Here is a 22,070-nt window from a genome sequence, read left to right as displayed (position 1 = left end):
GGTTTCCAGCCCCTCATCAGTGATGGGGTCACACCTTGCTGCCCTCAGTCCCTTTGGGGTGCAGGACAGGGTGTCTGCGCTGGTTAACAAGAAAATGATGTTGGGGTTTTTTTTTCCCCACGCAGGACTTGCTGAGCTCCGTGAACTGCCCTGGTAATTATTGCCCGCACCCTGAGCGCGCAGTGCTGGGCAGCGGCCCCAGCCCGTGCTGCAGCAGCCACTTGTGCTGGAGCTGCCCAGAGCAGCGTTAGCGAGGGGCCTTTCAGTTCAAATTGTCAAGGTTTGGCAGAGTCTGAAAGAGCTTTTATTCTAGGGGACCAGGCAACATCTGGCTACCAGTGGGACCGCTGACCTCATCCCCCAGTCCTGCTCGTACCCCCGCCTCTTCCTCACTGCCTCCACCACTGCAGCCCCTCACAGAGCTTGACCCAGCCTTGGTCACTGCCCTTGGCTGCACCCTTGGTACAGCTTGGCTGGACAGCAAGCAGCCCCAGGCGCTGTGGGATGGCTGCCACAGCATCTCGGTGGGAAGCATCATGTCCCATCTCAGCACCAGGCTGACAGGGGTGGCTGTGCTGGCCCGTCTCGCTGCCTCTGCGATCTGACAGCTCAGCCCCGTGAGCAGAACCTGCTCCTTGCCCCAGCCATGTGCCCCCATCCCCTCCAGCCTCATCGGGACCCTTCACCACCTGCCACTTTGTCCCTGAGCTCTTCTGGAGCTGAGCCAGGGCTCAGCTCCCGGCTGTGGTCCTGGTGTCCTCCTCCTCAGGACCCATCCCCTTCACTTGTTCAAGTGAAGTGCTGGAGACAGTGGCACCCATGAAAGCCGCAGTGACCATCCTGATGCTCCCCTTCTATCCTCTTGCTTTGTCTGAATAAATGAGATGTTCTAGAGAGGAAGCCACACCACAGGGCTTCATGGCCACTGAGGTCATTTGCATCTCCACTGTAGCAATTAAATACTTCACAAGGTAATTGGTCATCACCTGAGGGAGCAAGGCAAAGGACTCAGTGAGGGCAGACTGACCAAAGACTTGTTGACACTTCCCAACATCAGTGTGTCTTTGGTCACTGGCACTTCAGGAGGTGTCTGCCTTGGCTCAAGACATTAAGTAAAAGGCAAAAAAGGCTTTATAAAAACTGCTGCTCATTGCCAGAGTTCCCAGCTGTCCCGAGTGTCATTCAAAGGACATCAATGATCTCCTCGTCTCTGTTGCTGAAAGCATTCCTGGAGAGCTGCGGAGGTACCCGGAGCAGGCAGCCTGTGGGGCTGAGCTGATCCTGCCCAGCACCGAGCAGCACCAGCACTGCTGCAGCACAGATGCTGCCAGCTGCAGAGCAGCACGTGCACAACACGGACCCAGGGCTCGCAGCACTTTCTCATTTCCCGGCTTTTAATAAACCTCACAGCCCATTTTATCTGTGCCAGAAAATGCAGTCTTGCAAGGCTTCCAAGCAATGCTAACCTGCCCCAGAGCCATTTTCCTTTGGGAACACTGGCTTCCATGCTGTCTGCCAGCCTGTCCGGAGGCAGAGGGGGTAAAGCTGGGAAATTCCCAAACTCCAGAAATGCGGGGTCAGAGAACTACCACGACTTTTAACCCCCAGAGCCATCCTCACCTCTTTAGGCCAGAGGAGACTGGTGGTATTGATGATTCAATCCAGCAGCCAGGGACAGGGTGAGATCAACAGCGGGAAGTGGAAGCAAGACCAGACCAGCGGGGGAAGGTCTGTACTTCAAGCACAGGGTGCATCAACCCCCAGGGAATCTGCCCCCCTCACCACGGATATCCCCTCGGGCAGCGCTGCGGACTGACTGCAGGGAAGCCCAGCAAGCTCTCCCGGCAGTGCAGCAGTTGCTGCTCTACACTGAAGAGGCTGGGCCTGTAACACAGCTTGGCCCACGCCTCCCCGATGCAGGGATGAGGGGCTACTGAAGGGCTACCGAAATGCTGAGAGCCCTGGAGCAGAGACCTCGCAAGAAGCAGCTCACCTGCCCTGCCCTCGAGAGGCTCAGGGTGAGGACAGCTGCCTGCACTTCTTGGAAGGCTGGTACAAGGAAGAGAAAGCCAAACTCTTCACTGCAGCTGCAGTCAACAAGCCATGAGGACTGTGGTCAGGTTGCTTTAGGGGGTTCAAGCTGGTCGTTAAGAAAAAAAATTCACCAGCAGGGCACTGCAGCACAGAAAGGGTCAGATGCCAGAGGGTTCTGGGGAAAAAAAACCCAGCAAAAGAAAGAACTAGTATTTTTCTACCTTTCAGCCAGAGGCGAGAGCAGGCTGTGACCACAGGCCCCTAGCCAACAGAGAAGGAAAGGCACAGACACGGGGCAGAGCTGTATGCTGGTTTTTAATGTTCCTAAGAACTAGGAAACAGAAATCAAAAATAGACTTTGCTCTTCTTGATAAAAGTAATAAAATGGTTAGCGGTGTTAAATTAATCCTTACAAAACAAAACCCAAGGAGGTTAAATAAAGCCCAGAGGCTCCGCATAAAAACCACAACGACTACAAAACAGCTGCAAAGACGTCTTTACACACCAAAGAAACTCCTCTTCTCCGCTCCTCCCCTATACGGTACACAGCGTCGGCAAACACGGGACTCACACATGTGGGAAAGGAACACGGATGCAATGGGAGCAGCCCTGCGGGGAGCACGGGCGCCACGGACAGAACTATTTACACTATGGACACGGAGCTGTGCTGGTGCCAGTCCGGCCGCAGGAGCCCCCGGGCTCTGCCCATCCTTCTCCTGCCGGCGCCAGGCTGTGGCCAGCTGCTGGGGCCCCTCCAGCTGCGGCGCTGCGCGCCGAGCACTTGCACTTGCCATCCGTCCCTCCATCTGTCCTGCCGTCCTTTCGCCCATGCATGCATCCCAGCTCTGGCTGCCCCTTCCCTTGGTGCTCTGGCATCGAAGGGGCTGCCTGCTCCTCCTGCTGTACCACGCTGGGTTCCCTTGCCCTCCGGCGGGGGCCGCAGCTCAGCCTCCTCTCCCCACCGGCGGCCGGGTGCTCCCCGGCACTCCTGGGCCGGGGCAGTGTGCAGTTCACAGAGGAAAGCAGGTGCCGTGGAGCTGCTGTGCAAGAGTCCCCCGGGCCGGTGCTGCACAGCCAGCAGTCTCTCCACCGCCCCAGCAAGCCTCCTCAGGCCGCTGGCACCTCCCCTGCTGCCTCGCACCTCTGCACCTTAGTTGGGATTAGTCTCCCGGCTGCTGCTTTGCTCCCGGCCCAGCTCCCGCTCTTTGTCTGCTGTGGAGGAGGAGGAGGAAGAGGAGGAGGAGGAGGACGACGACGATGAGGAGGATGACGAGGAGGAGGAGCTGAGGGTCCGGCCTGAATGCTTGTAGGCTGCAACAAGCTCCTGCAGCCGCTCCGGCGTGGGCTCCCATTTGGCAAAGCCCGCGCTGTTCTGCAGGAAGAGGACGGCCGTGTTGTGCACGGCCTTGTAGTACATCTCCTCTCTGCAAGGGAAGAGAACAGGCACTCAGCACCCACCCAGGAGTCACAGAACTGCCACCCAGACCCGATTCCTAGCACCCACCCCTCCTCTCAACTGCGTGTCATGTTTAGGACAAGCATTCATCTCCGTCCTTTTCTCTCATTCTGAGGAAAAAAGCAGGCAGAGTGCAGCATCAGGCATTTCTGAGTAAAGGCAAAGGCTTGTGAACTTTCAGAGAAGCACTGATGCTGCATAGCCACGTAGCGCTCTACAAGCATGTATGTGCACCGCGTCACCACTGTCCCAGAAGGAGACTCATCACAGCAAGGCATCAGTCTTAATCAGGTACAGAGAACTTAAGTGTTTAGGCACTGGTTGCTCAAACAAGTTGTTGCTTGAACTTGTTGCTTAAACAGCAAACCAATGGCCAGCTTGCTCTGCTGAGGACCAGGATCCTGCCTGACCCTTGTTTCTGCTTCCCCCCAAGTGACACCGAATTGCCGTGGCGTTTCGCAGCCCCAGAAGCGCTGCTCAGCTGGATCACCAGATCAGAGGGCTGGCAGAGGAGCACAGATGATCACCACAGCACCACATGTATGACCTATTCACACTGGACTTTACCCAAGGAATACGCCCCTCACAAGCTTTTTGTTAGTGAAATAACCCGGCAGTCATTGGATGACCATGAGATTCCCAACACTCTGTATGACTATCTTAAAAGCCCAGAGCGATTATGCACTGCGTTTGTCCTTGCCTGCTCCCTACTTCTACTGATTTCAGCTTGGGACAGGATATTTCTGTCATACAGCTTCAGAAACGCATTCCCAGAAGGACCCGAGAAAAAGGCCTACTTTTTGCAGACATGCTGAGACCCGCTGCGGTATTCGTGATCAAAGGCTGGAAGGATGAGCTGGTGCCGCTTGAACTTGCTCTGCTCCATACGGGTCAGGGCTGGTGTAGGAGGGTCCCGCCACTCGGGGATGAAGACAATAAAGGAGAGAGGCTCACTGGAGTTCTCCAGCAGTTTCTAGTTCAACAAGAACATGAACAATCTCAGTGCCGGCTGAGCAATGACATGTCTAGTATGGACGTTTCCATATTCCATGGAAACACTTCTGCTTCTAGAGTGGTGCCGCAGCAGTCGCCGTCCTCTGCCTTCTGCATTATAGCCCTGCTGTGAGGGTGCAGGAGCAGTGGGGAGGAGAGGACTGACTGCACAGCTCCATTCAGAAGAACCCCACTGGTGAGCGAACGTACCTCGAAGTGAGAGACCATGGCATCCATCAGCTCCTCACAGAATGGAGGATTTGCCTCAAAAGAGCCACTTACAGGAAAGAAATCCAGGCACGGGCTGGAAGAAAAAGGCAAAGATCCCTATCAGAGAGGCTAGCATTCTAACTCTCACACCTTAAAAAGCATCCATTTGCTAACAAGAAGCAGTCATACTCTCAGAAAGCCTGAATCCCCAGCGTGCAGGGCCTGCTGCATCCAACAGTGGGACCAGTCACTGGGGACACGCTCCACCTGTAGCCACTGAAGGTGACTGCTGATTCAAGCTGGCTGCTTGAGGGCCCAAGTCTCCCATTCTCCAGAACAAGAGGAAGCACTGGCAGACCTACAAACTGCATTACTTCAGGGACCAGAGCCCCACTACTAGACTAACGGCACAGCCCTGACAGTTTCACAGCCAGTCTGTGTCCACTCATTGCATTTAGGCAGGTCTGAAGTACACACCCTTCTGAGCAGACATCACACAACCAACCGGCCACTGCCCTGAAGACACAGACACGTCAGCCTGTCTTGAGGCACTGCACATACATGCACCCACACAGATACACGGCAAGGGCACCGGAATGTAAGACTCACCCCCTGGATCCGAAATACCCGTCTGTATCCAAGAAGGCCGAACAGTACTGTTTAAAATAGCAATTCAGGGGCGAGGCAAAGCATTCAAAACTCACTCCAAAGAGCTTGTGGAGGGCTTCGAAGATGTGCACAGGAAGTGCCCCCTGCAGACCAGTTCCTTCGTACAGACCCACACCGAACATCATCTGAGGAGAGCAAACCCCAGTGAGCCGTGCCTGCACTTGCTGTTCCTGCTGCTCCCTCCACTGACCATGGACCCAGGGCCACACGTCCATGCACCTACTCCTCTAGGTATGCAGGGCCCCCTCGTCCTTTCTCAAATTCATGTAGGTCCCCTGCATGTACCCAAGAATGCTCTTTAGATATTTCATCCAACTCAGGCCCCACAAACCAACTGTCAATTTTCACATATATCCCCCATGAACCTTCAGCTGGCCCTCACGGTCAAGAACTACTGAAGGTTTCTTTCATAAAAATTTATCTTTATCCCCACTAAGGTCTCCAGTCAAGATCACAACTGCTCCCCAGACCACAGCCCTATCTCAAAACACTGGGAGCAGACAACGGACCCAGTTTAAACCCTATTTTGCATCAGACTCCCAGAGCTGCGGACACCCCCCAGAGCAAAGACAAGTACTTCAGGTCCCCACTATTACTAAGGCTTTCTGATGTACAACAACTGTGATGAGACAGTACCTGATATCGACGGAGAAGGCACCAAACCCTGGGCAGAAATTTTTCAAAACCAGAGTCATCAATGCAACTGTACCGATAGAGAAGCCACTGGAAGAGAAAGCCCAGCCATTAACCACAAACAGATTCCACAAAGTTAGACAGTACGCAGACATACCATGACGTGGAGAGGAACACTGAACAATGGGAGCAGGTGGGGCTCTGCATGGAGGCTTGCCAGCACATCTGCTTTTACCATGCGAGTGAACTGCAAGCTCTTTACCGGCGTGAATGAACGTACCACACCAGCAAGTGTCTCTCAGCAAGGGCTGCCTTGCTGGGAGTACAACTGTTCTTGCAGCACAGTACACATCCAAAGCACACGTGCAACACCTTGTAAATATTTTCAGCTGAAGCTTGACCCTGACTAAGGTGAAAGTAGCTGTCCTCACTTCTGCTGCTACTCGGGCAATGTTTGACAGCCTCTGCCTGGTCAGCACTCCCTGCCTCTGCACAGTCCCTCTTCTTGGAGGGCAAGAAGAAAGGAATCCTCCCACTAAAGAGCAGTCTGTGACCAGTCACACAGGACTGGCAGTCAGCCCTTACCAGCTTGCTGAAGTAGTTGCGGCTCACTTTCACCATCTCCCCCTTGTACCGCACACATGCCACATTGTTTTCCATGTGCATTTCCACGCTGGGGAGTGGTGGGGAGGGGATGGCCAGTCTCACTGGGTAACAGTATACGAGCCTGTCCTGGACTTCAGGAGCTTCTATCTCAGCTACAGAAAATAAAGAGAAAGGCAGCCCATTAGAATCCAAGGACACCTGGGACAGATCTTTCTTCTACCTCAAAACACGCAGCGATAGGAACAGGGCTAAAGGGCAGAGTGAAGCCCCCCAAAACACTGATAGTCCTTCACAGATCTCACAGGCAGCTCCCTAGGTTCAGAGCTGATTCCCCAAATTAATTCCATCACCCTCTGCCAAAGCATAGAGAGGGCTCACTTCACAGTACTTCCCCACCTCTAACACAGCAGACTCAGAGACCGCACACAACCATCCCACATCTTCAGGCACATTCCAGGCAAGTAGAACACTCCCCTTGTTGCTACTGTTATTATTTCAGTTTGCCCCAAACTCATCCAAAGCACAATAAATATTCCCAGGCTGCCAACTGCAGGAGGCAAAGGAATCTTCCTGCCACCTTGTAGTTACCCACTGCGGGCAGCAGCTTAGCCTCAGCTTCAGTGGGAAAAAAGAGAGCTCACAGGGAAGATCAGTCAGAAGGAATCACGGATTAAATCCAGTGGGAAGACAAGCAGCAAAAACAAGCAGCAAAAGGCAGGCGCTGGGACCTGATAGGAGTCCGAGGAAAGCTAGGACCCAAAAAGGAAAAGGACTACAAAACGGTGTGATGAAGGAAGCAGGGACCATGGAAGAAGGAAAATTTGACTGGAGGCAGTACAGATACAAACTAGGAAGAAAGAACAGAGAAAAGATCAATGAACATGAACCCTCTGCCAGGAAAGGAAGAAGGGTGCATAGTAACGCGCTGGGAGGCAGAGGGGTGAAGAAGGTGCTCAGAACCCAAGAAATGTGGCAGAGGAGAAGGAGGAGAGGGCGCCAGGCATTAGGAAGGGGACTGCCAGCTGTCCTCAGGAATTCACGAAGAAGCAGAGCAAAAAAGCATGGTCCAGGGAAATGAACTAACATCCTGTTCAGTGTGGTCAGCTCCTAACAGGCTACTTAATCCTGACAAGTCATATTTTTAGGATATTTTATATTACACCCAGTAACAGTACTGGAAAATACCTTCCCACTGCATAGGCACTGTGTGACTGTCAGCTAAAACGTATACTGGGCTGGCTATTTCTGACTCTATTAAATTCAACTCCACGGACTCAGAACAGCCCTCCCAACAAACAATGCTACTGGAATGGGGACAGGCCAGAGTGTGTTGCTTTTATGCTGCAGTGCTGTAGCCCTACAGCTCTTCAGAGCTGACTGCATACCAGATATATTGTTCTCTTTGAGTATGGCAAGATGCTTCTCCCGGATCCGCTTGACGTATTCAAGGGATATGTAGTAAATCTTACTGCAGATGCCTTCAACGGAGTCCTTTGCTGCAGCAGACACATGGGGCCCACACTGTTTGCGTAAGTGCTCCAGGCGGTCCTGCGGAACCAGAGAACCAGAGTTCCTCACACAACCTGCCACTGGACTCCCCAGAGGTGTGCAGAGTCTCCACGCCACTGTCACTCCCATTTCACAAAGCAAAGGAAAGCAATCGCAGCCTTCTCCAGAAGGACCCCAGCACTCCTTCCATCCTTGCCCAGGCTCCCTGCGCTCAGCTGCACAAGCAGAGGGATACTGACCATGTAGTCCTCCTTCGAGGCCGAATGGTCCCGTCGCAGCCAGCTGAAGGTGTCCTCCACATTCCACTTCACCACCTTCCTGCTGTCTGGTGAAGCACTCCTGCACAACACAGAGAAGCAAAATTTAAGCCACGGCTGCACGGCAACGTATTCCATCCCAGCACAAGGGTTTTGTCAGAGGGGGAACACAGCTGCTGACACTTCCTCAAGGCCCTACCCTGTCACTCCCCTCCTGGCCTTCTCCGGAAGGTGCTTCCAAATATTTCTATGACTAGGGACTGCCATACTCGCTCCAAAACACACTCTAGCTGTCTGCTGTCCGCTCTGCAATAGGAGAGGCAGATAAAGAATTTATCTACTATGGAAATGGTCCGTTTTGATCTTGCCTCTCATTTCCAAATACAGCCACTGCTAGGAGCTTGTGACTCTGAGAAAACTACCCTGTTAACAAGCTTTTTATTTTCCCCACAAGGCTATCTTCCTCAGTTCTGTCCTGTGGCAGAACTTGTCAGAAAAAATCATACATGGTATAATAAAACACCACTCTAAGCTTGTTGCTCTGTAAGAGCAGTGGGTGCCGAAGCACTCATTCTCTTCTCAGGGATAAATGACAGAAGTCATTTCCATGTCCAGTATTTCACAGATTCTCACTTGTCTCTGCATACGTTCAGCTTCTCAACAATAGATTTTCCTGTAACATTACTATCAAAAGACGTCTCTGGCACTATATTGTTTTTCTTCTGTATGTTCCTACCCCTGATTTTTGTCAGTAAGATTATGACCAATGCTGAATAAGGTGTGATGCAGCAGTCCCTTCTGAAAATCCTTATGACCTTTTCCTCTTTTCTGAACGTGACAGCACTGGAAGAGGAACTCCCACCTGGATTCTATCAGCCGTTTCGCAGCCTCAGCGTACTTGAAGAGTAGTCTCTTGGCTTCCTCCCGGAACTTGATTCTGGATAACCTGAAGTAAGTTCAAATTCATATGCATCAGTTCCACATCTGCCACGGAGGCAGGCACGGAGGCCAGATCCAGTTCCTGAGCTTTAGATCACCAGCACCCTATCACTTCATCAGTAAAAGTATAACACAAAAGCACAGAACCACAGCAGCTAAATCACTGGACCAGACCAATACAAAAACATCCCAGCAAGGTACCCTGTCTTTGAACAGTACCTGATGGGAATGTCATTCATGATCTCTCTGAACATGGAAGGAGACACTACTGGCTCACAGTCACTCGGCAAAAGAGGATCTGTCCCTTTATCGACCACTTTCCTCTCCAACATCCAGCGATTAAAGGACTCCCTCGGGGGGTCAATCCCTGGAGAAGCACAGAAGAAGGGCCTAATCAATACCATAAAGAGATGCCCAGAAGCTCTGATAAGGATCACTACATGGGAATTCTGCCTAATGAGTTCACAACCAACGTGACCGAGTACAGTTGTCACAAAAAGAGACCACACGAACAAGGCAGACATAAACCAAAAGGAAGAACACCACAGTACTGCGGGATTAAAAACGTGAATAAGGGGAGCGCAATAGAAACGCACCTTCTCGCTGCTGGCAGAGCTCTCGATAATGTTGCCGCAGCTTGAGAATGAGCTGGGATCGAAGCAGCTCCACCTCAGGGTGTGGAGAAAGCACTTCAGATGGTGCTCTCTGCTTAATCACTGCATTTGTCTGAATATCCAGGTCCCAATATACTCTATGGCAGAAACAAATGTCATCAGGATGGCCAGATCATTGGCTAATTATCAAATATTACTTCTAAAGATGCTTCCTTGGGCTCTTTCACCAGCCAGGAAATGGAACTATCTAGACTCCTTGCAAAGATATAGGGGAGTGTTACGTCCCTCAGATTCTTCAAAGACACCTGGAAAACCAGGTGTCTCTAATATACCACCGAGAAAAGAACTGAAGACAACTGGAGGCAACTCACTCAGTTGGTCGTAGAAGAGCTGCCTGCTGTTTATCTTCAGGTGAAACACACCATGCCTTCAAAACAGAGGTTCCTGGAATACTGGGAGAGCTGGGGACTGGCTGAGCAGCTGGGTTCCCTGGGACATCCGCCTAGGTGTGTAAAAGATTAATTACTGCTCCACAGAGACAGGTAAAGGGGAAGCAGTCCCATATATCTAACAATCCTGCACCTGCACACTACTCAGGATATGCTCGAGCAATTGCTGGGGGTATCTGGCCTGCTGTTGGCATAAGTTAACACAGACATGCAAGCTACCACATTTCTGAGTCATCAACTGTTATCTCCCAACTCCCAAACTCCACCTCAGGCTGTAAGAGAGAAATGGCAACTTGGCAGGACCTGAGTCTGCTTCCACTTTTGTACTTTCGGAGTGTCAGCTGTCACAGCTTGAGTTATACTAGGGTGACTTGACCTTGCACAGTTAAAAAAAATAGGTCCAAGCTCCCAAGCCCCCCTAGGTTTCAGTGCGAACATCCTTAAGCCCTTTTGTTTCACAGCACCAGACCCACCTTGGGCTTTTTCACACTGTTGCCGCTCAGTGGAACCTCTTCAGAGAATCTCCTCTTCCTTTGCTTGCTCTCCACAGAGGTATCTATAATCCCACCTTCCAGTGGCATCGGAGCTGCATTCAATCCCAGAGGGTCTGACTATGAGTGTCCAAACAACAGCACACGTTAATTCATCAGCTGCTACCGCAGAGGCCCAAACAAAGGCAATAAGCCCTCTTAGCTCCCAAACAGATGGAAATAAGGACACCAATACTCACACCTGCAGAAAGCTAAAAAATTCTCTTCTAGACCTGTGTCTGTATGCTTTTTTTTTTTTTTTTTTTTTTTAAGACTTAGATGAGAAAAATGCAGCACAACTCCCCCAGGCTGAGCGTTCTTTGAGCAGTGTGCTACACCTGAAACAGCACTACCTGAGTGTGCACCTGAAGGAGGAACATTTCATCGGAACCAAGCCAGATGATAGACTTAGCAAGGAGTTGTGAAGGTAGAAAGACCCTCCCACATGTGCAATCTGAAGTCCACAAGACCACAGCATCCGCCCCTGCATATTGGCACAGCCCCTTGAGAAGAGTGCTTACTTACAATGACATCATGCTGTCCCAGAACAGGCATTTCCCACAAAGACTGGTTAGTGAAGCGATTGAAGTAGTAGGGGCGATTCTCCCGCTTGCTCCAGCACTTCTCCCAGCCAGCCTGCACCAGCTCATCTGAGAAGACAGTGAGAGAGTCAAAGAGCAGTCCTGAACAACAGCCCTGCCCTTCAGGTCCCCGTTACTGTCACGGCACATTCTGAAATCTGCATTGTTCCTAGCCTTCCTTAGTGGCCTCGCTTCACCTTCTCTCCCCTGCTACCAGGGCCCTGTGGAACCCTGTGCTGGGCCTTCCCAAAAGCAGAGTCGGTACCTGGCAGGTCCTGTACCAGTCGCATAGGTTTGGGGGAGCTGGGCTGGTTCTGGTTGGAGGTGCCAGGTGAGTGACTCATGAGAGAGGCTTCCTCTGCAGGGCTTCTGTGATTCTCATTGGCCATTTCTCAGCAACCGCACTAGGAAACAAGAGAGCCATAAAATCCGTGTTAAGGCAGGAAAGATCCCAGATCCACTTGGCCCACTCAGCTGCAGCACTACAAGTTCATTCTGACAATAAAACAGGGTTTGAACCAGCACAAAACACACAAAACAGCTCCTAAACCCTGAAAAATACCTGTTATCCCAGATACAACTAGCTGTGAGGAATGCTGAGCTTTAAATGGTGTCGCCAAAGAGTTCTTAAGGCCAGCATTCAAAATAACCACTTCTCAGCTAGATCTCTCCTAAAAGTACAGCATCTGGTCCCATACATCAGGACTGAGAACATAAAAAAATAAAATAACACTCTTCTGTGAACACGTACCACCTTCTGCCACACTAATACTAGTCGTATCTGATCTGCTGTCCTCTGACACAGTTTAAATCAACATTTACACACACATAACTACACACAATTTAAACAAAAAGACCTTTATTTAAAGACTTCTACGTAAAACAGCCCTACTGCTTCACTAGTAACAAATTCAGTGGTTCAGAGGACCACAGGCTAGGAGTTAGGAACTCCTGAACTACCTTCCTCAGTACATCCCAGGCCCAGACTAGCCGTAAGGCCTCAGCCAGGCTGTTTTAGCCTTTGGTACTTTTTCATTTGCATAATAACAGTTATGCAAAAGAAGGTCTGTTGAAACAATAACGCTACTCTTAATCATAATTTAATGTGGCCAGCTGGACAGAAACAGCCAGGCTTTTCCTCTCTTAGTCACCATTCTTTCCCCCTGGGGAAGTTTCTGAAACAGCACTGCAGATTGCTCCTCTCTGGCAGCCTTAAATACAAGGGCCATGAACTGGCAGGGAAACAAGGCATTTTAAATAACTACCATCTACCTCAGTTATTTAACTCTAATCAGGCCTTCAGAGACGCCTTACACACCACCAAAATTAGGGCTGCAGTAGCACAATCTTGTATACCAAAGTGTGTTTTTTAACTGAATGCTATGGTAGCCTCAGCAGTAGGCTCCCTTGTCTATCATCATCTCTTAAATAAAAAACTCTGGCTTGGTTTGCAGGCTAAGTAATTTGGATTTTTTCACCTTTGTTCCCTTTCCCGTCCATTAAAAGTCTTGCTGACTATTTCAGAAGACCAGAACAGCAGGAGACAACGACAAAGAATTAGCAGGCACTAGCTCAGTTGTCTATATTATGGGTTGTGGAATCAGTGTGGTGCATTGAGGAACTCGACCGTTTCAGCACCTTGGAAGATGCTTCCATCCTTCCAGTCGGGGCAAGCAAGGAAAAGTATGGGACACTGCAAAAGCCTGGAGTTTCAATCTCGGCTCAGAACTAGGCAGACAATAACCAAGCCCACAGGCAAAAGTGTCTGCTACAGAGTGTACCAACGCAACCATGAATATTTAATTGCCTCAGCAGGTCAGCATTGTGCAATATTTGTTTATTCACGCGCTTCCTCCTGAACTCCAACCCCGCCGTGCCCTCTACAATCACTTCACTTCAGCTAGCTGCCAGAAAGGCAGTGAGGTTAGCCCAGCCAGCGGCAGCAGCTCAGCCTCGTGTTGGGGTTTCTCAGTGCAGGGAAGCACGCCGGAGCCCAGGGGCCCTAGGGCTGCGGGGCAGGAGCCCCACCGGGCAGCACTGCGGGTGCAGCAGCTTTTGACGGACATGCTTGGCCCCTCCTCCTCAGACTAACAACATATTTGCACATGCAGTTGCTGATGTGTCCTGCACATTTACACAGACAACACACCGATAATGAACGGATATGTACTGACAGGACCAGACCTCTCGAAGTGAGCCAAGGATGTATTTCAAGAAGTTAGGGAGAGCACTGGGTACCGCGATCTTCCTAGACTGGATAGCACACACCGGCTGCAGCGACTTGCCAGTGTTTTTCACCACCGACCGCTCAAAACAGCCGTCAAATACAGTTCACTGGTTTTGCCTTCTCTCATTTACAGATAAACTAGAACGGTGGAAGTAGACAAGAAGCTTTATCACTTGATCAGTCTTGACAAGCATTAAATCCAAGTACCCTGAAAGTCTGGGAAAAGGAAAAAAGCAAACTAAAAGGAATCCTGACAGAAGCAACTCTACTTGTATGTAACTAGTATTGGGACTTACGACAGTGAAAGGGATCCAGAGTAAGCATTTTATGGTGATTACGGTATTGTTTTTATACACCGTGGCAATGCATACAGTACTTCACAGACATAGTAGAACGCTGTCCCTGCCCAGAGAGCTTACAACCTAGGAGCAGCAGCACAACCAGAGAGTCCACAGCAAGGTGGAAGAAGACACAAAGTAAAGAGGTACAGCAAACAGGATCATTATTCGTTTCCATTTCAGCAAGGCAACGATTTTATACAAGACAACAGCAAATGCGAACAAAGGAGAGCAGCGACAGACCCCTGGGACACGGCAAGGTTCTCCCTCATCCCAGAGCCACGGCTGCTTCAGGAGGCTGGGAACCAGGCCACCGCCTCCCTCCAGCGGTACTTCTGCCTGTCCCCAGAGCCAGCCCCTGCGCCTGGCCCGGTGGGACGGGGCCGAGGAGAGCACAGAGCTCCCGAGGCGGCACGCACAGGCGGCCAGCACGCTGGGGACCGAGGGGCCGTGTCTGCCGAGGGGACGCGTGCTGCCGGGCAGCGGGGCGACAACTCCCGGGGCTGCCCTCCCGGAGGCGCTGACGGGACGGAGCTCCTCGGCGCGGCGGGCCGGGACCGGCGGGCAGCCACGGGCCCAGCGAGTGCGGAGCGGAGGCGGCGGCGGCGGCAACTCTGCAGGCTGGACGGGAGGAGTCCGGGGCCGCGGTCTAAGCGGGGCGGAGGCCGGGCGGCCCCGCGCCCGGGCAGGCGAGTACTTACGGTGGCGGGCTGCCTGGCGGGACGCGTGGCCGTCGCTCCGTGCTCGCCGCTGGCGCGCAGGGGCCGCATCCTCATAGCGGGACGTCCCGCGCCTGGCCCGCGGGGGCCGCTGCGGAGACAGGAGGCCGTTACGGCGCGCCGCGGGGGAGGAGCCGCCGGGACGCGCGCAGGCGCGGCGCCGGGAGCGCGGCGCCCAGCGCAGCCCAGCCGGGGCAGGCGCAGCGGCGGCGGCGGCCGCGCTCTAAGATGGCGGCCGCGAGCCTGCGCCGCCTCCCCTCCGCCGGCCGCCCGCCCGCCGCCGCCGCACCCCTTCCCACGCCAGGGGAGGTCCCGGCCGCGCGGGTGCGCCGCTTACCTGGGCGTGAGGTCGGGGGCTGTAGGCACCGGGCACCGCTGCGTCTCCCGCCGCCGCCCCACCTCCGCCTCGCCCGCCCCACCGCCGCCATCTTGCGCCGGGACCGCGGGCCGCCGGTGCGCAGGCGCGGGGCCGCCCCGCCCTCGGCACTGCGCAGGCGCCGCCGCCCGGCCCCGGGACCGCGCATGCGCGTTGTGCCCGCACCCCGGCCCGCCGACAGGGCGCCCGCGCGGCGCTCGGCCCGCGCTCGGGCGGGAGCATGCGCGGAGGCGCGGGCCGCGGCCCCGCCCGCCATCTTTGTCGAGGCGCGGCCCGCCCAGCTGTGGGCACGGGCTGCCCGGCCGCCTGCGCTATTTCGGGCCGCGCAGCCTGTTATTGCGGCCCGCGGCGGCCGCTGCGGCGCGGCCCTGCCCCCCGCCGCGGGCGGTTCCTGCCAGAGGCTGGGCGCGGCCGCGACGCGGTCGCCACTGAAGGGCCTTTGAAGCGCGGCGGCGCCGGGGTGGGGCAGGCAGCTGGGCCCCGATGTGCGGCCGCGGCGGGCACCCGCAGTGGGGCCTCGAGTCGGGGCGGCCCTGGCAGCCGGTGCTTGCTGACGGGAATGCCCCGGGGGCGCCCCCCCGCCCCCCGCTCGCTAACGTTAACTTGGTCTGCGAGGTTCGGTTCTCAAACGGTGGCAGAGGCCGGCGGTGGCAGTGTGTGGTGGGTGACCCTGCACGCGTGTGCCTGGCCGCACCCTGCCCAGTGGAGCCGGGGCATGCAGCCAGGCGGCCGCGCTGCTCCTGGGGATCGCTCCCCTGCTCTGAGACCGGCAGGAGCTGCGGCGCGGCCGCCTTCCTCCATGGCCCGCGTGCCCAGCTGCGCTGCCCAGCGTGGCTGGGGCTCCGGCAGGTGAGCGGCGGGGCCCTTTGTGCCCAGCGGTTGCGTCCTGGAGCCCAGGCCGTGCGCTCGCTGGGGCACGTGTGTCACTGCTGCCCACAGCGCAGGAGCCCGGCCCCTGCCGGAGTGCGGCACTCGCAGCGTGACGGCAGCAGCCCGCATCCAGTGTGACGTGCTGGAGGACAACACAGGATGGGGAAGGGGGGCACGGCCCTTACTGAGTCCCATCGCCACCATGGGCACTGGCCATGGGGCCATCACCCCCAGCTGTGGGGCCCTTTCCTGCCCTTTGCCTCTGGAGTGTGTCCCCCTACCCAGCTTTCCAAGTGGCTTTCTGTCTTGCTGGGAAGTGGTCTGACCTGCTCGCTCTTCCAGAAGTCCTGCCCTCTGCTCCGAGAGCACCGGGGTCAGTTTAATGAGTTAATGCTGGCAAAGCAGCTCTGGAGGGATAAGTGCTGTGTAAGCACCAAGTCTCCCTGCACTGGAGGCGTGAGCCCCTGCAGCCTGGCTCTGTTGCCCTACAGCACAGATAATTGCCCAGAGCGCAAAGTGCTGGCTCAGACCAAGCCCTTGTTGCAGTTGCACAGCCTGGGGGGGTAGAAGACTATGGAGGGACAGCATGAAACCTCGATCCTTGGAGTGAGGAGGGTCAAGCAGCCTCAAATGGGGGTGAGGGCAGGGGCAGCCCATTGGCTGCACCCCTGCAGTCCACTCAGGCAGGGGCCTTGGAGGGAAGCTGTAGCCTGGGGAGCTGCTCATCCCCTCATGACAGGCGCTTACAGGGGTGGGATGAGCAGCGTGGCAGTGCAGGCATTGCTGGGGCCGCTTTAGCAGCACCCCTTATGGTGCTGGACTCTTTTGGCAACACCCGTCATGGTGCTACGTACCCCAGTGCCTGCCAGGCTGCTGGCAGCAAGCTGGGCAACTGCAGTCAGAGGGGCATGTCCCGCAGGCCCTGAGCTGCCCGGCTGCCCGTGGCAGGGGCCTGGGCAGCGCAGCGGGAGCAGTGCTGAGGATCTAGCAGCCTCAGCAGCTTCTCTGCCTGGGGCTCACATCACAGGTGGGCATGAACCAGCCCCCATCAGCACCCCTGGCCTGGTGCCACAGGTTCTACATTGGGCTCCAGCCCTGGTGCAGACCTTGCTGGGCAGGGCTGGAGCTGGCAGAGGGCAGCTGGGGTCTTGGCACCAGCAGAGGCTTTGTAAGGCAGACTAGTGGGGGCTGACATGACATGATGGACCCCTTGGACCTCATTTGTACATGTGTCCCTCGCAGGCTGAGCACTGCCTGGGTGCCGGGGAGGCCCAGGGACGTGGTGTGTGGCTGTGCGTGTGGGACATGTGGGGAGCAGCAGGGGAGGAAGGCTGTGTGCTCAGCCTGGAGCCTGGGTGTCTGAGCAACCCGCTGTCTTTCTGCCTGTGCTGGCAGGCGGCCGGGGCTCAGCGTGCTAGAGACCTGCATCCTCCCAGTCCCGCTGTCTCCTCCCAGCTGTGGGCTCACAAGGAGTGGCAGCTGGTGGGATATATAAAGGCAAGGGAACCTCAGCCAGCTCAAAAGAAACTCCTGGAGCTACTGGTGTTCTCCTTCCCTCCCTCCCTTCGCGTGATTCAGCTTCCCCACACCAGGGGAGCCGAGGACAAGCCTTACTGTAAGTACCCGAACCCAGCCAGCATTGTGTAGGCAAACCCCTGGGTCCATGCACGGCCCTGGGGAAGGATGGCGGCTCTGGGCCCTGGGCAGGAGGGTCCCTGTCCTCTCCCTTGCAGAGAACTGGGGGAAAATGCTGGTGGGGAGAAGCTCTGGACCATCCCCACGGTCTTGCAGGGAGCTCTGCCTGTTGCTGCTGGATGGACAGGCTCCAGCACCCATCTCAGCCCAGCATGCGAGCAGGCAGCACATCTCCGGGGCGGGGGGGGGGGGGGCTGTGCAGCTGTGGGTAGCCCCACAGGAGAGGGTTCCCTTCTCTGTGGGGTGCTGGGGTTCTCCACCACAGCAGCACGTGCTGGACTCATGCCTCACTATGCAGTTTTGGGAGCTGGGTGTGTTCAGCGCGGGGGTGGGACGCTGCTGTTGTTGGCAGGAGCTGAGGGCAGCGAGTGTTCCCAGGGGACCTGAGACCCTGCAGGCCCCCCAGGGTCTGTGCTGGGGGCTTCAGCGCAGCACCCTGGGGTGGGAGCTGTGCCACTCATGGGCTGCTGGTCCATGGGAGTTCAGGTGATGGGGACCTCGGCAGCACTGAGGAGTTTTGGGGGGGCCAGCGGAGCTGTGGGGTATTCCTTGGGGCCGCCCCCTGCCCCAGGGCTGTGCGCAGGTCAGGCAGCAGCCGCCTTTCTCCCAGGGTGGCCAGGTGTCCCCCATGTGCTGCTCCAGACCAGCCCATGCTGACCCTGCTCTCTGCCTCCAGGTGCGAGATGGCTGCCGGCAGCTGCCTCCTCCTCCTCCTCCTCCTGCCCTGGCTGGTCACAGCCTCACACAGCCCACCTGGCTGCAAGATCCGGATTACCTCCAAGGGGCTGGACCTGGGTAAGGGGCCAGCCAGGATCCTGATCCCAGGGCCTGGGTAGGAGGGAGGTTGGGATGCTGCTCCTGGGGTCTGCACCTGGGTAAGGCTCTGCCCACAGTGCCCACACATGCGGGTGAAGAGGAGCAAGGGGATGGGCTGGGGGGTGATGCTGCTGGGAGGGCAGCACAGCCTGGCTATGGCCAGCCCAGGCTTGCTTTGCTTTGTAGTGAAGGAGGAAGGGCTGCGTTTCGTGGAGCAGGAGCTGCAGAACATCACAATGTCAGACCTGCATGGGAAGGAGGGGCAGTTCCATTACAACATCAGCCAGTGAGTGCCACCCGCTTCCCGTGCATGTGGCTCCCCACACCTATCTGTCCATCCGACCGTCTTTGTCCCCTCCCTTGCAGGGTCAAGGTGATGGACCTGCAGCTGGCACTTTCTGACCTGCACTTCCAGCCTCAGCAGTACCTCGTCTTCAGCATCAACAATGCCTCCATCAGCCTGCGCTTCCGGAGACAGCTGCTCTACTGGTTCTTGTGAGCTCCCTCCCCACCCTACAGCCTACCCTACAGGGAACTGCTTGGCTACTGCTCGGCCATGCCTGCTGGATGCTGTGGCTGCCTTGCATCCCTGCCCTGCAGCTGGTAGGAGCCATGTGCTCCTCTCATCTGCTTTCCTGATTTCTAGCTATGATATTGGGTCCATCAATGCCTCTGCGGATGGCGTCAACATCCACACAGTGCTGCAGCTGGCCAAGGACAAGGCTGGGCGCCTGAAGATCTCTAACATCACCTGCAACGCCTCCATTGCCAGAATGCACGCAGGCTTCTCCGGCACACTCAGGTATGCCTGACCCCCCTGCGGTGGGCCTGTCCCTTGGCCAGACCAGCTCTGCCTGTGCCCAGCTCCCCGACCCCGCTTTCTGCACCCTTGGGACTTCCCCACCCTTATCTGTGTGCCCGCGTGGGGACAAAGGGACAGGGCTGGAGCCACAGGGGAAGGCAAGCAGCTGCAGAGCTGTTCTTGTGTCCTGCAGGAAGGTCTATGAGTTCCTGAGCACTTTCATTGTGACAGGGATGCGCTTCCTCCTCAGCCAGCAGGTACGGCTGAGCGCAGGCAGGCAGCGGAGCCTGGGGGAGCCTGGTCTTTCCAGGCCCCACAGCAGGAGGAGGGTCCAGGTCCTCATCTGGACCTGGGAGTGATTCCCCTCTTAGCTCAGCCCCTTGCCTTTCAGATCTGCCCATCCCTGGAGCATGCCAGCCTGGTGCTGCTGAACTCCGTGCTGGACACTGTGCCAGGTGAGTGCTGCCCTGTGGTAAGGGACCAGACCCTGCTCACTGTGGGGAGGACAAAGCAGGCCATGGGGCTGCCCGTGGGCTTGGTCACAACAGCACATCTTCCCTGGCAGTGAGGAACTACGTGGATGAGCACATTGGGATTGACTACTCCCTCCTCCGGGATCCGGTTGTCTCCACAGACAGCCTGGACCTAGACTTCAAGGTGAATGCTGACCATGCCCTGCTGTCCCTCTCAGTCCCCGTGGGAGTGGCTGTGCCAGCATGCACACCGGGAATCACTGAGTGAGCATGGTGGGCTGTGCTATGACTGCAGAAATGTCTCCTGTTCTCGGCCCAGGGCATGTTCTTCCCCCGTGCAAGGGAGAATCAGGAGCTGGAGAACCACGCAGTGGAGCCAGTGATCAAGGAGACTGAGCGCATGGTCTACGTTGCCTTCTCCGAGTACTTTTTTGACTCAGCCATGCACGCATACTTCCAGGCGGGTGTCCTGGCCATAGAGCTCCAGGGGGAGAAGGTAAGCAGTGCTGGGACACCCAGCTCCATGCAGGCAGGGGCCTGCTGCCAGGCGGGAGGGGGGGCTGGGCTCGGCCCGCAGGGTGCTATCCAGGGAGCAGCTCTGCTGGGATCAACAGCAACTGCTTGCTTACCTGCCAGTGGTTTATCCTCCCTGCAGGTGCCCAAGGACCTGGAGGTTTTGCTGAGAGCCACCTTCTTTGGGACCATCTTCATGCTGGTGAGAGGAGCACCCAGCTGGGGTGGGAGGCACAGGGGAGCCCCTGGGGCAGAGCACAGCCCTGCCCAGCTCTGTGCCTCCAGCTCACCTGCTCTCCTCAGAGCCCCGCTGTGGATGCTCCCCTGCGGCTGGTGCTGCAGGTGTCAGCTCCCCCCCGCTGTGTCATCAAACCCTCCGGCACCTGGGTCTCAGTCTCTGCCTTCCTCAACATCTCGCTGGTGCCCCAGGGCCGCCCTGCTGTCCAACTCTCCAGCATGGCCATGGTGAGCAGGGGGCTGGCTGGGAGCAGTGTGCGTGGCTGGGGGTCCCTGTGCCCCCACACCAGCGCAACACAGGAAGAACGTTTCCCAGCCCACATAGGAAAGCTCTGGTGTCCCAAAGCAGGACAACTGGGCTCACGGAGGAGGAAGAGGAGCCAGCCTGACCAGCTGCCTGCCTGCACGGGGCACAGCAGGGCTGCGACTCAGCCTTCTCTCTCCCTAGGAAACAAAGCTGAGCGCCAAGGTGTTTCTGCAAGGGAAGGCGCTGCGCGTGCAGCTGGACCTGCGACGGTATGGCCCGTGCTGGGGTCCCGTGGAGGTTGCGGGAAGGGTTCCCTTCATGCCCCGCTCATGGCTGCTTTCTCTCCTGCAGGTTTCGCATCTACTCCAAGCAGTCTGCGCTGGAGTCGCTAGCGGTGAGCAGACCTGTGCCAGCCCAGGGGTCTGGCCTCCCTTGCTAGCCCCCAGTCACAGCCTGGGGAAGGGCTGGGGCTGCACGTCAGAGGGCATCTCTTATGGCCCATCAGGCAGGTCTGCTGCTGCTGCACTCACCCATGCTCCTCTCTCCCTAGCTGTTCTCACTGCAGGCACCACTGAAGACCCTGCTGCAGCTGACGATCATGCCCATCATTAATGGTAGGCACCACGGCTGCCGCGCACAGCTGGGCTGGAGGCACAGTGGTACTTGACTTCACTGCATCTCTCCCTCCCTGTAGAGAGAACTAAAAAGGGAGTGCAGATCCCACTGCCGGAAGGCATGGACTTCACCAAAGAGGTGGTCACCAACCACGCGGTATGTGGTGGGATGGGGACAGCCTGGGCCCTGCTGGGGCAGGGTGCAGTCACATGCAGCCTCATGCTAATGCTCTTCCCCTTCGCAGGGATTCCTCACAGTGGGAGCTGATCTCCACTTCTCCAAGGGGCTGCGGGAGGTGATTGAGAAATACCACCCAGCGCCTACCACCCCTGCCTACCCAAGCTCATGGCCCGCAGAGCCCAGCAGGGACCCCCACCAGCTCTAGCTCTTCCCACTTGCTCCTTCACCCTGGACCAAGGGCAGATCCCGGGCTGGACCCGTAGACTGTAGGTAGGAAGCAGTTTCCCTGGTACCACTGGCACATCCTGCAGGGTGCCCGTGCCCCTGTGGGCAGCAGCAGGGTGGAGACAGCTGCTCTGGGAACCCCTGCTGCACCCCTTCTCTTTACACTAATAAACCACTCAACTCCAGCCTGTGCAGCCTCATTGCTTAGACCACACAGCTACCAGCACGTGGAGAGAGACAGGGGGAGGGGCAGACAC

General features: G+C 56.2%; 2 protein-coding genes across 3 annotated transcripts; one reads left to right on the top strand and one right to left on the bottom strand.

The window, feature by feature from the left end:
* Nucleotides 1-2,330: 2,330 nt before the first annotated feature.
* Nucleotides 2,331-15,258, bottom strand: PCIF1 (phosphorylated CTD interacting factor 1). The gene is made up of 17 exons (XM_080404205.1): nt 15,102-15,258; nt 14,747-14,855; nt 11,746-11,884; nt 11,425-11,549; nt 10,843-10,980; nt 10,292-10,422; nt 9,903-10,057; nt 9,526-9,673; nt 9,230-9,313; nt 8,350-8,449; nt 7,987-8,149; nt 6,581-6,753; nt 5,999-6,085; nt 5,303-5,487; nt 4,694-4,787; nt 4,288-4,463; nt 2,331-3,458 (listed from the first exon to the last, which is right to left on the bottom strand). Exons 3-17 carry the CDS (start codon nt 11,867-11,869, stop codon nt 3,185-3,187), a joined length of 2,157 nt encoding a protein of 718 aa, XP_080260331.1. The 5' UTR covers nt 11,870-11,884; nt 14,747-14,855; nt 15,102-15,258; the 3' UTR covers nt 2,331-3,184.
* Nucleotides 14,104-21,998, top strand: PLTP (phospholipid transfer protein). 2 transcript variants are annotated; one of them, XM_080404212.1, is made up of 16 exons: nt 14,104-14,734; nt 18,382-18,500; nt 18,708-18,807; nt 18,888-19,016; nt 19,168-19,323; nt 19,517-19,580; nt 19,715-19,778; nt 19,889-19,980; nt 20,116-20,292; nt 20,452-20,511; nt 20,613-20,774; nt 20,995-21,062; nt 21,145-21,187; nt 21,344-21,407; nt 21,488-21,564; nt 21,653-21,998. In XM_080404212.1, exons 2-16 carry the CDS (start codon nt 18,389-18,391, stop codon nt 21,791-21,793), a joined length of 1,509 nt encoding a protein of 502 aa, XP_080260338.1. In that variant the 5' UTR covers nt 14,104-14,734; nt 18,382-18,388; the 3' UTR covers nt 21,794-21,998. The 2 variants fall into 2 exon arrangements, with proteins under 2 accessions (XP_080260338.1, XP_080260339.1); XM_080404213.1 differs by lacking the exon at nt 14,104-14,734 and adding an exon at nt 15,412-17,625.
* The last annotated feature ends 72 nt before the right edge of the window (nt 21,999-22,070 follow it).

Source organism: Falco punctatus (assembly GCF_963210335.1).
Source record: "Falco punctatus genome assembly, chromosome: 10".
In the NCBI taxonomy this organism is placed as follows: Eukaryota; Metazoa; Chordata; class Aves; order Falconiformes; family Falconidae; genus Falco; species Falco punctatus.
This window is presented reverse-complemented; position numbering and strand designations above follow the sequence as displayed.

What these genes read in the sequence shown, in the direction of transcription:
- PCIF1 (XM_080404205.1), bottom strand. Translation starts at nt 11,869, where the DNA reads ATGGCCAATGAGAATCACAGAAGCCCTGCAGAGGAAGCCTCTCTCATG. An exon ending in AAACGGCTGATAGAATCCAG is followed by an intron (nt 8,450 to 9,229) that starts GTGGGAGTTCCT and finishes TGTGTTGTGCAG; the next exon opens with GAGTGCTTCACCAGACAGCA. An exon ending in GCAACTACTTCAGCAAGCTG is followed by an intron (nt 6,086 to 6,580) that starts GTAAGGGCTGAC and finishes TTTCTCTTCCAG; the next exon opens with TGGCTTCTCTATCGGTACAG.
- PLTP (XM_080404212.1), top strand. Translation starts at nt 18,389, where the DNA reads ATGGCTGCCGGCAGCTGCCTCCTCCTCCTCCTCCTCCTGCCCTGGCTG. An exon ending in GTGCAGCTGGACCTGCGACG is followed by an intron (nt 21,063 to 21,144) that starts GTATGGCCCGTG and finishes TCTCTCCTGCAG; the next exon opens with GTTTCGCATCTACTCCAAGC. An exon ending in GATCATGCCCATCATTAATG is followed by an intron (nt 21,408 to 21,487) that starts GTAGGCACCACG and finishes CCCTCCCTGTAG; the next exon opens with AGAGAACTAAAAAGGGAGTG.